Raw genomic sequence first — 12,390 nt, 5'->3', positions numbered from 1 at the left:
TGTCTGACTGGCGTGAGTAATGAGCTTCATGTAGTGAACTCTAGTCGCCCAATACTTGCCTGTGCTGACATTAATTGACCTTTGCTGTGCGTCAATAGTAGACTACTTAGTTAACGGGGTGCTGGTTTCATGGGTCCACTCTCACAACTGGTGTTTTCTAGCTATTTGCTGCAGCTCTGCCTTGAGCTATATTACATCCAATTAGCATTGCAGCTCTACGTTGAGCTAACAGCAGCTCTACTTTGAGCTAACAGCGGCTCTACTTTGAGCTAACAGCGGCTCTACTTTGAGTTAACAGCAGCTCTACTTTGAGCTAACCGCAGCTCTACTTTGAGCTAACCGCAGCTCTACTTTGCGCTAACCGCAGCTCTACTTTGAGCTAACCGCAGCTCTACTTTGAGCTAACCGCAGCTCTACCTTGAGCTAATAGCAGCTCTACTTTGAGCTAACAGCAGCTCTACTTTGAGCTTCAAACCAGTTGTTTCGAAACCAGCACCCCTCAATCCAAAGATGCCGCTTTGTTGACTTGTTTGTGTGAGGGACGGGGGCTAAAGTAAAAAAAAAAGGAGCAAGAAACTACAAGTTACGCTATAATGTCCACTAACACCACCAGTTACTAAACAATCAGCTCGTGCGAGAACATTGCACAAAACTGAACAACAATACTGACGTTCGGAAATTTGAGGCCACATGCCACGTACTGCTCTTTTCTCTCCGAAACTCAACACTTGCAAGCCAGATATGAAAGAAAGAAAAAATCATCAGTCACACCACCGGGACTCGAACCAGGGACCTTGCTATTCGCGAGCAATGCTCAAACCAACTGAGCTACAGTATGACTCTTATCCACAGTGATGGTAAATCTATCCTTTGATCAATCAATATCTGGCTTGCATCATACTGGCAACTCACACCAATCAAGAGGGCCCTCGGCCATTCGCGTGATATCATGGGGAGCGCATCAAACTATGTCCACTGCGAGCAAATGCAAATTGCAATTTCAAATTTGGACTTCACGGAGAATTTTCAAAGTATTTGAAATTGCAATTTGTATTTGCTCGCAGTGGACATAGTTTGATGCGCTCCCCATGATATCAAGCGAATGGCCGAGGGCCCTCTTGATTGGTGTGAGTTGCCAGTATGATGGAAGCCAGATATTGATTGATCGAAGAAGGATAGATTTACCATCACTATGGACAATAGTCATACTGTAGCTCAGTTGGTTAGAACATTGCTCGCGAATAGCAAGGTCCCTGGTTCGAGTCCCGGTGGTGTGACTGATGATTTTTTCTTTCTTTCATATCTGGCTTGCAAGTGTTGAGTTTCGGAGAGAAAAGAGGGCCCCAAATTTCCTAACAATACTGACGTTCTACAAGTAACTGGCTAACAGGTCTAGCACATCTTGGATGCGCACTCCAACAGCCTTCCAACTTGGAAGGTTCTAAGTTGTAGAAATAACACGAGGAAGGGAAGGTGAGCGCAACCAAGATAAGCACGAGCTGATATTCTCAGCTGTGAAGGACGTTGGCGGATGTTCATGCATGTCGATGACGATACTGTCAAGACCACTGGACAATACGGTCAAACCACGATTATAGGACGCAAAGCGAACCTTCCAAGTTGGAAGGCTGTTGGAGTGCGCATCCAAGATGTGCTAGAGCTGTTAGCCAGTTACTTGTAGAACGTCAGTACCGTCGGTCAATGTCGTGTATCGCATGAGCTGATTGTTTAGTAACTGGTGGTGTTAGTGGACATAATAGCGTACTGCAACTTGTAGTTTCTTGCTCCTTTTTTTCTTTACTATATAAAAGTACACATACTGTAATGGGTCTCTAAGTAAATACATGTATTTACTTAGAGACGTCTAACAGCTTTCTTTCTTGACCCACCCTCCCACCCCCAGAAACGCCCCCCCCCCCCCCAAATGCAGATAATACCACTCATAATAAACACTATGCTATGCGCACATATACAGTACAGTCGACTTCAGTTATGACGAATGCGCATATAGCGAACCCTTGTCCATGTCCCTGTTTGAACCCATACGAAATTGACCATTTGTAGCGAACAGTTTTCGTTTATAACGAACCAAATCACACCTACAAGTCGTTTCTGGGAGTACAGTCTAGAGTATGTGTCCCTGACCCTGTCTACTCTGCCGTGACGTGTGCAGTGAAGTGTGTCTCAACGCCTACCTGGTCTAGCTGTAGCAGTGGTACATCATGCACTGTACACTGTACAGTCAACTTTGCTTATAACGACACTCGGCGGGGCATCAGAAAAGTGTCCTTATTCGCGAAGTGTCGTTATACCCGAAGTCTCATTATAATTATGTGTCACAGTTGGATGGGACTTTGCTCTGGGCATGAAAATTCTGTTGTTATTCGCAAATTGTCGTTATATCCGCAGTCGTTATTAGCCAAGTTGACTGTACATGCGCGGTATGGTATGCATCATTACACAGGGGCGTCGGCAGGGGGGAGAGGGGGGTGCTTTGGGTGCCAAAGCACCCCCATCAAACATTTCGATCGTGGTTCGCAGCTGGTTCGAGAGAGAGACCGTAATAGGCGGACTGCTGATCACATGTGCAACTCTGCACATGCGGCACACTGTGGTAAACGTTGTTCAGAGCAGGCAGGTATTACATGTACATAATATACATGTAGGTATTGTGCTACTGCGCTTGAATATTTTTGTCTGGTGATTGGCCATTTTGCAATGAAATCTATAATGCCTCACGTAGGAAAGAAACGAGAAATGTAGTTCTTTTTTGTCTTTCTTTTGCATGACGTAACATTTGCTGCTCGCAAATGCGAGATATTAGGAGCATGCGCTTCGGCTGCGGCATTCTTTTTCTTCTTGCTTTGCAAGTGTTTTTCTTCTTGCTGTTGCTGCTGTCCCCGCAGAGGCTGTTTGTTGTTCCTGTGTGCGTGTGTATGTGGGTGTGCATGTGACTGAGGTGTGTTAGGGGTGGGGGCACGTATGGTGCGGCTGCACACAGGAGTGAGAAAGAGAGTAAAAAAGAAGTCCCGGTCTATGGCCAGTAAGGGCAACTCCGCTTCCCTTCCATTGCCGTGCAGCAGTACGTCAGACCTCAGCAGACTCAGCTCAGCACATGATTTGTATGGCACTCCACATGTTTTGTTAGAAGCAAAGAGTCATACAAACACGTCATGGGTAGAAGTAGCAACACAGTCCATGGACATCACTCATAGGGCATAGCAGTTTGTTGGCGCTATGTGTTTGTAGAATGTACTATTAACACAAGCATCTGCATGCCGCACTCACACAACGAGCAACCAGTTTGGGGAATAGGAGGGTTTGTCAATTGCTTTGCCAGGCTCCGAGTGAGTGACAGTTTAGAGCTGTGTGAATGTGTGTGTATGGCAGCTGGGCAGGGCCCTGCTGCGGAGGCTGAGTGAGCCGTATGGAGGCAGCCGGGCAGGGCCCGGCTGCGGAGGCTGAGTGAGCCGTATTGAGAGGCTGAGTGAGCCGTCTGAGTGTGAGAGGCTGAATGAGCCGTATGAGGAGCCTGGTAAGCAAGGTTGACTCCCCAAATAGAGAACCTCCTATTCACTGTTAACTGTAGAGGGGGTGCTACAGATTGTGGACAATAGTAGAGTGATTTTGAGTTACTGAGTGTACAGTCGGTACATTGGTGACATTCGGTTATGCTCTTGCACCCAAAATAAGTGGGCTCAGTCTATCTGATCAGCGCTTACCCAGGACCGTTGCTGCCAGCTTTCATGGCAGTTTGCATGTGGACTTCCGTCACTCGGCAGTGCAAGGCACGGCCGAAGTCTCCCCAGGAATGGACGGAAGAGCACGCACGGGAGTGGGCATGTGAGCGGCGGTAGGGTGGCACGAATGGAATCGCTTGAAATCTTGCCTGGAGAGAGCGTCAGCAAGGATGTTGGTAGTTCCAGGTTTGTGACGGGCGGTGACCATAAAGTTACCCTTGGCGCAGATGAAGAAGAGCTGCCGTAGGAGTGACATCACATTAGGGCAGCGACTGGTGCCAGACTTGAGAACAGCGGCGACAGCTTCGTTGTCGGTATGGAAGCGGATACGCTTGCGACACCACTGGTGGCCCCACGTAGCACATGCAATGCAGATGGGATACAGCTCCTTGAACGTAATGCAGAGCGGAGTGTGTTGTGGTGACCAGGTGTCGGCGAACCAATGCGGGCCGTAAACTGTGCCATGCCCAATGGCGCCAGATGCGTCAGTTTCTATCAGGATGTCGTTGGCCAGCGTCTCCTGGAGATCGAGGAAGAATGACTTGCCATTCCAGCCATCGAGTAGGTGAGACCACCAAAGAAGGTCCAGATGACATTCTGGAGAGAGACGGATGCGGTGGTAGGGCTTGAAAACGTTGCGCGTGGCATCATACAGTCGGCGCATGAATGTACGGCCCGGCGTGATGACGCGGCTGGCAAAGTTCAGCTTCCCCAACAGCTGTTCAAGCTCCCGTAGACGGCAGGATTGGCGTTGGCGAAAGGCCAATAGTCTGGAGCGGATGTCGTCAACCTTGTCCTGTGGAAGACGAGCCACTTTCTGGACGGAGTCCAGTTCGATGCCCAGGAAGGTGAGACAGGAGGTTGGGCCGACTGTCTTTTCGTCGGCAATGGGAACTCCCAGGTAGCGGAATACGGAGAGGACTACGTTCAGACGCTGCGCACATAGCGTTGAGTTTGCAGGGCCACAGAGCCAGAAGTCGTCCAGAAGGTGCAGGAGGTGGAGAACCTGGAACAGTTCACAGCTTATCTGGCAAAGTGCGTCCGCAATGCAGTTAAACAAGTAGGGTGCGGACCTCAGCCCGAATGGCAGTACTTTGTCATAGTAGAATTGGCCCTGCCACTGGAAACCCAACAAATGGTATGCAGTGGGTGCGACAGGGACCAGTCGAAATGCATTGCGTATGTCGAGCTTCGCCATCAAGGCACCGGTACCTTGACGTTGCAGAAGCTCAATGGCATCGTCCACTGTGACATAATGTAGGGGGAACGAATCCTTGTTTATTCCATCATTGACAGACATACGGTCAGGGTAAGACAGGTGGTGAATGAGGCGGAATTTCCCGTTCTTGGGCAGTACGCTGAGCGGAGAGCATACAAATGGGTGGAAAGGCTGGACAGCGAAAGGACCGGTCGATTCGTCACGTCGGACCCGGTCAGCAATTTGTTGTTGTACAAACTGAGCATGTTCAATGGCAGTTGGGAGGTTGCCAGAGATGATAGATACAGAAGCACCAGAGTGGCCAATGGGGAACCTGTGTTGCAAGCCATTAAGGATAAAGTCAGAGAGGACACGATTAGAAATACGAGGCAAAAGAGTCATTAGGCGGGCTATGTACAGAGGCGTGGGGAGACTACTTCGCTGCGACGGGCTTGTCCGTCTGGCGGGGTCCCTGGCGACCGTCGTGGGTGCAGCGAGCGGCGGGATGACCTTGGTCGCCGCAGGTTGAGCAGACGTGCAAGCGTTCACAGGGCTGGTGTTGGCATGGGCGGCCACGGTTGAAGTTGAGGCAGATCTGGCGGGTGCTGCCCGCCCCGGCCCGAAATGGCTGCGTAGGACGGCTGGTGTTGGTGCCAGCTGAGGCATGTGGCCCTGCCAAATACTGTGGGCAACGGTCACGGCTGTGGTGCGTTGTGCAGCGCGGACATGATGGTCGGGGTGCCCGGATCAGGTTCAGGCTCCAGAGGCTTTGGTCGATTGCGTCCCAACGAGCCGAGGTTGTTGCCACCGCTGCACGGAAGGCACGGTCATACCCCAGTACAGCTGGGGTCGCAAACTGCTGGTTGGCAGTACAGATAATGTGCTGGTACGTCACCAGCTCCCGTGCTCGGAATGGCACATGTTTCAGTGCGCAGGCCATGTAGATTGTGTAGGCTTCCAGCCAGGCAGTGAAGTCGACAGCGCTTCTTAGTCACACATAAATTGAGGGACACACACCGGCCCTCTCCGTTGGCGGTACTGAGCTCCAAGGGCTCGGACCCTGCGCCCACATTCTCCGGGAGGAGATCCTCCAGCTCAATATATTCGCCGCGTGTGATTTTGTCAAGCAACTTACGCGGGACCGTGGGAACAATAGAGCTGGACTCACGAGTGTTCGCCATGGGCGCTGCGATCGGAGGCAGCGCGGGTTGCATGAGGGAAATGTCCATGGGGCCGGAGTCGACCTGCGGCGGGTGATGGGTGACGGTGTTGGACACGGTTTGGACCACATCTGCCACTGAGGGGACCGCCGCCTGAGCATGGCCGTCCGAATCCTGGCGAGCTGAAATTCGCTCCTCAAGGCGCTCGACTCGAGCCAGCAGGGGGTGCAGGGCCGTTGTTGCGGATCCGATCAGGAAAGGGCTCTCATCCTCTCACCTCTCTTCTCACTCACGGCTTCTGTTGGAACGTTCTCCATTTGTTAGTGTTTGTCTTTGTCTACCCATTATTACTCATTACGTCGTAATTTGACACCGCTTGAATATTCTTACCTTGCGCATTTCACCGTTTGCAACGTGGCTCCTCTGCCTCAGTTTCCGTTCTATTTCTCTGACAGGGGCAGCAACCACCCGTCTGGTGGGTGCCAGCATATCCCGGCAGTCGCGTTGGAACTCTACAATATGTATTGTTCTTCGATAATTAGGAATCTGCCTTTATAATTCTAGCTCTTCGCCATCCGAACTATTATTTATTTGTGCTGTTTCTTGCAGCACTCGCTTTTGACCTTTTAGTTTTTGCATATGTCCGCGCGTGTGCACTGATGACATCATGCATTATTTTCGGTCACGTGTTTCGCTTCGCGCTTGCAGCTTGTCATTCAAAAATTAAATGCTGGAAGTTGAAACTGCGCTCGCACTTGTCAGATTTCTTTGCTTGCTGTTTTCTTTGCCAGTCGAGCGTGGGGACGCTACGGTGTCATCCTCCTTGGCTGTGCGCCCGGTACGGGGCCGGGTACGTGCGTCCCCAGCTCTCCGTTCTTGGTTCTTTTTTTCTCCTTTGATTTTGATGCTTCAATGGAGTTTTGGTAGTTGTTGTTTGTTCGAAGACATGTGTTTCTAAACTGTTTGTGACGAGGGATCTCGCTCGACCCGTGTGTTAGTCTGACGACCTGGGACACGTGCACGTGCACGACATTTTTGGCGACCACGCCTGGATTGTCAGCATCAGAAAGTCGAGCGAATGGATAGACTCGAAGCATCATTTATCGCCAACGGAAAGGCGTACGGCCTAGAGGGACCGGAACTCCGTGATTATGTCGAAAAGCGTCTGGAGGACGCTAAAGAGAGAGATAGCAGGGCAGAAGCCAGGGGTGTTGGCAAGGAGGATGAAACGCTGAAAACCAAGCTGACCGAGCTGTCGGCGAAAATACAGGAGCTGGAAACGAATCGTGGGGAGACAGAATTCCGGGATCGTTTAAGCGAGACCCGCTCGGCCTCACGACCAAAGCCCATCAAAATTCCCAAGTACGACGACAAGCAAACTATTATAAACTATCTGGAATCGTACGAGGACGTCGCCACCCAGAACCAGTACGACGGCGATGAGTGGCTGATACGGCTGCGCGTGGCTCTCGCCGGCTCAAAGTATGAGCGCAGTTGTCGCGGCTGCCGGAGCTACACCGACGCCAAGCGGGAAATCCTGAAGTCATACGGACTGACCGCCGAGAAGGCGTTGCGGCAGCTGATGGCCCTGAGCCAGAACGTGGAAGAGAGTTTCCATCAATACGTTGTCCGCGTGTCCCATGCAGTAGTGTTGTGGTCCATGCGCACCGTGCGAGACGGGACCGACGACAAGGCAGAAACAGCTTCCTTAGACTGCAGTATCGTCGAGCACCTGGATAAGTTCCAGGAAGCCCTGGTCAAGCAGGTAACCTTGGAAACCAGTGGCGTGGAACTGAAAGCGTTCTTGCTGGAACAGCACTGCTTTGAGGTTGCCCTCGAAGAGTTTCAAAAGACTGGCTCATCGTACCAAGATGCACACGGAGTGAAATCGAAGAAGCAGGAGCGGCCCAAGCCAGCTGACATGCCGGACTACCACAGCACGCAGAGTTTCGGCATCGCCATGACTGAGGCGGAGGAGCACCTGAGCCAGCTGCCAGCCACGGAGCGGAGGTCGTTCTGCCACGCGCAGAACTTGTGTCTCAACTGTCTGAAGCCAGGTCACTGGGTAAAGATTTGTCGGGCGCGGCCACGGTGCACCCAGTGCAACGGCAAGCACCACACTCTGCTGCACGTCGCGAACCCGCCCGGAAACAGCATCAAAACATATACAGTCGTCCCTCTCTAATCCGGCACTTGTTAATCCGGAACCGTTGCCAACCGGCGCACTTTCTGATGAAACCGATTTTTTTCGTTCAATTCCTACATCGTAATCCGGCACTTGAATTCCGCCTCCGGCAGTGACTTTTTTTAAACGAATCGCTCAAACTGCACGTAGTTTGATTTCATAATCCGGCAGTCGTAAATCGCGTACCGTACAGGTACTAGGTGCACTCTTTGCCTTCGAAGGACATCCGTCGTTCGACCTGCATGATGTCGACTGCTTGCGTGGCCTTCTCAAGAGGGTCAATGTTGTCCAGGAGACAACTGCTAAGCAGTCAACCATACTTTCTTATTTTAGCAAGGAGTAGTGTCCTGCCAATTTTCAGGTCTGTGTGTGTGTGTGCGTGTGTGTGCAAGAGTACATGTGAACATGTTCTCTGTTTTACTTTATCACTTTATCACTGTGTATATTCCTGGAGAACAGTTGAGAATATAAAGTTGTGCACCAAATACTTGGATCGACACGGAAAAACCCTGCGTTTTGCCGTATGACACATGCATGCAATTGGGTAGGGCCGGGTCAGAGGGCAGGATTTCTTAATCCAGCACCCTCGTTAATCCAGCAGAAAACGCCGTAGCAAAAGGTGCCGGATTAGAGAGGGACGACTGTAGCTGTGCTACGTCATCGGCAGTCCACCTCATGACTGGGGTGGCTGAGGTGCGCGGGCTAAAGAGGGCCAAGGTGCGTGTTTTCATTGTCCCCGGCTCACAGGCTCGTTCATCTCGTCGGCCCTGGCCACAGCAATTAGGCCGAAGCACGTGGGATGCGACCAGGTCACCGTGACAGCGTTCGGCACGGAGCCTGCAGTTCAGCAGCTGGAGCGTGTGGAACTGACGCTGACCGGCGCAAGCAAGCCAATCCCGATCGTGGCATGGAAGAAGGACGATATGAACATGTTTCTCCCAACAGTTACGGCTGAGGTCGTCAACCAGTGGCAAGAACGAGGTGTGAAGCTGAGTGATCAGCCTAGGGACGCAACGCCCAGCGATGTCCACCTGCTCATTGGCGCCGATTTCAGTAATGACATTCTGCTGGAAAAGACAGTGCACAATGGTGACGTGGCATGGAAAACCGAGATCGGGTGGGTCCTGCTAGGCCCAGACCGTCGTCCTGCACCACCCAGCTCAGTAGTGGTGTCCTGTATCGATACGAAAATCGAACGGCTCTGGCAGATGGAGCAGCCGCCCAGTGCGCCTACACGCGGACCAGAGTTTCCGGTCGAAAGAATTGGCACTCAGTACCAAGTCGGCCTGCTGTGGCGGTCTGACAAGCGCCCTGCGGAAAACCTCAGTGAAACAGTGGCCACAGCTAGTAGCCTGCTCAAGCGTCTCAAAGGCAACGGGAAGCGACAGCTCTATGATGACGTACTACTCCGCGAATACGGCGAGTTGGGTGCAATCGAGAGGGAGCCTAATCCCAACCAACCAGGCTACTATATGCCACATGCAGCAGTGTTCAGAGAGAATGCTGCTACAACCAAGACACGAGTAGTGTTCAACGCGTCGGCGTCAATGCGTGGCAAAGACTCACTGAACAACCTGCTCGATCCAGGACCGTCACTCCTGCCAGATCTGGTCAGGCTGCTGCTCAGGTTCCGCGAGTATCGCTTTGCTGTCCAAGCCGACATCAGGAAAGCCTTTTTTGTGATCGGTATCCGGGAGGAGGACAGACATACCTGCGATTTGTGTGGCCTAAGGATAGCGGTGACGAGATGTGTATCTGGCGGCTTACCAAGTTGCCATTCGGCGCCAACTGCTCGCCCTTCATTCTCAACGCAGTACTGCTGCACCATCTGGACGGCCTGATAGAAAACGCTACCTCAGAAGCGGAACGTACCGTGCTAGCGCTGCTACGTGACAGCTTTTATGTCGACGACACAGTGGTCAGCGTGCCGGACCTCGGCCAAGCGGAACAGTTTAGGGAGCTCAGTGTTGCCGCTATGCAGAGCGCGGGCATGGAGCTAAGGAATTGGCGAGGCAATGGCATAGCTAGCAACCCCGAAGCGGGCGAGAAGGTGCTAGGTGTCTCATGGCAATCCGAGGATGATGTCCTAGCAATAGCCTCTATTGGTGACCATGACGATAGCAGCAACTCACAGTGGTCTCGGCGTCATTTGCTTCACTGTGTGGCGTCAGTGTACGATCCAATGGGCTTGGCAGCACCTGCAGTGCTGCCGGGCAAAATCCTGCTCCAGACGAGCTGGAAGCTGGGCGGGACATGGGACCAGCCGCTCCCCAGTGACGTCGCAGCGAAGTGTACCCAATGGTGGGGAGGGCTGTCCAACCTGCCCGCAGTAAAAGTGCGCCGCTGGAGCGGATGTAAGCCCGACTCCAACGTATCACTTCACGTCTTCGCAGACGCCTCGGAGAAGGGGTACGGATGCGGCATTTACCTGGTGACACAAAACACGTCGTGTCTGCTCTTCGGAAAGAGCAAGGTAGTGCCTCCAGCTGCACCCACGCTCGCACGCCTCGAACTCCAAGCAGTGTGTCTGGCGTCTCGATACATCAAGTTCGTCGTGGATGCCCTGCGTGTGCCGGTGGATGGCATCTATGGCTGGACGGATAGCATGACTACACTGCAATGGATAACGAGTCCCCCGTACCGGTGGAAGACATACGTCGCTAACCGCGTGACGGCTGTGCAACTTACCGCCAAGGAACTGGGCGTCACCTGGAACCACTGCCCCGGCAAGATGAACCCGGCAGATCTTGTCTCCCGCGGCACGACGGTAGATGGCCTAACTAGCAGCGAGTGGCTGCATGGTCCACAGTGGATCATAAACCCAGCAGCATGGCCAGCAGCGCAGACCTGGGAACCAACCAACAAGCCCACCCCCGAGCAACGCGTCAACGCTGTGTCCATCGAACCGACAGTCAAGTGGTGGGAACGCCTCTCAAAGTGGTCAAGAGTCAAGGGTGTGATCACCCGCATCCTGCAATGGAGACATACTTCCAAGTCGCGGGCGGAGCTCAAACCCCTCGCAGAAGCAGCATTGTATCGAGTCGTCCAGCGAGACCTGTTCTCGGATGAGATCGCTGCTATCCGAGATAACAAGCCAGTGCCAGCCAGCTCCAAGATCAGTCAATTAATGCCGTTTATTGACGAGAAAGGAGTGCTCAGAGCAGGTGGTCGGCTGGAGCTCAGCGAGCTGCCATACGAAACTAAGCATCCTGTCATCCTCGGACAACATCATGTGACAACGCTACTCATGGAACTCGCGCACGTGCAACAGATGCACGGTGGTGTGGAGAACGTGTTGGCCACGCTCCGACAAGATGTGTGGGTACTGGGTGCGCGCCGAGCATTGCGTAGCATCACCCAACGCTGTGTGGTGTGTAAACGCTACAAGTCTGCTGCAGCCACAGAAATCAGTCCTCCGCTACCACCCGACCGAGTTGTACACAAGAAGCCATTTGGTCTGACAGGGATCGACTACGCCGGTCCGATAGTGATTCAGGACACCGATCAAGTCCGCAAGATATGGATAGCCCTGTTTGTCTGCGGCACAACCCGAGCTGTGCATCTCGAGACCGTGGACAGTCTGTCTACCGAGGCTTTCCTGCTGGCCTACCGCCGGTTCGTTGCTCGCCGAGGCACTCCGCTTCGCATACGGTCCGATAATGCAACAACATTCAAGGCAGCAGCATCGAAGATCAGCGTTGTCTGGCTGTTCAACCCACCAGCGGCGCCGTGGCATGGTGGCTTCTTCGAGCGTCTAGTCGGAGCAGTGAAGTCCCCCCTCCGGAAAGTATTGGCATTTCTTGGTCCACGTGAGCTCGACACTGTTCTAGTGGAAGTGGAAGCGGTGGTCAACCGCCGCGCACTCACTCATGTGGCAGACATCGCAGACGAGCTACCCCTGACGCCAGCTATGATGATCAGTGGAGTGTGGGGTCCTGATGGAGTCAAAGATGGTGACGCTTCGCTCACAGCCGAGCAGATGAATTCTCGCCAGCGCTATGTTAACACGATCTGCAAACACCTCCATAACAGATGGAATCAAGAGTATCTGACGGCACTGATCGCGTATCATCAGGCTAATTTGTCGAGTGTGGCAGCGGGAGACGT

General features: G+C 52.7%; 1 protein-coding gene across 1 annotated transcript; it reads right to left on the bottom strand.

Annotated features, from left to right (window-relative positions):
- Positions 1-3,771: 3,771 nt before the first annotated feature.
- Positions 3,772-5,604, bottom strand: LOC135816930 (uncharacterized). Its single transcript, XM_065330036.1, has one exon. The coding sequence runs from the start codon at positions 5,602-5,604 to the stop codon at positions 3,772-3,774; it is 1,833 nt and encodes a 610-aa protein (XP_065186108.1).
- Between the last annotated feature and the right edge of the window lie 6,786 nt (positions 5,605-12,390).

The sequence above is a fragment of the Sycon ciliatum genome, chromosome 5 (assembly GCF_964019385.1).
Source record: "Sycon ciliatum chromosome 5, ocSycCili1.1, whole genome shotgun sequence".
In the NCBI taxonomy this organism is placed as follows: domain Eukaryota; kingdom Metazoa; phylum Porifera; class Calcarea; order Leucosolenida; family Sycettidae; genus Sycon; species Sycon ciliatum.
Note: the sequence above shows the minus strand (reverse complement) of the source record. Positions and strands in the feature narration are given on the sequence as shown.

Bases quoted from the DNA above. Each gene is read 5' to 3' on its own strand.
- LOC135816930 (XM_065330036.1), bottom strand. From the start codon at position 5,604: ATGCCTCAGCTGGCACCAACACCAGCCGTCCTACGCAGCCATTTCGGG.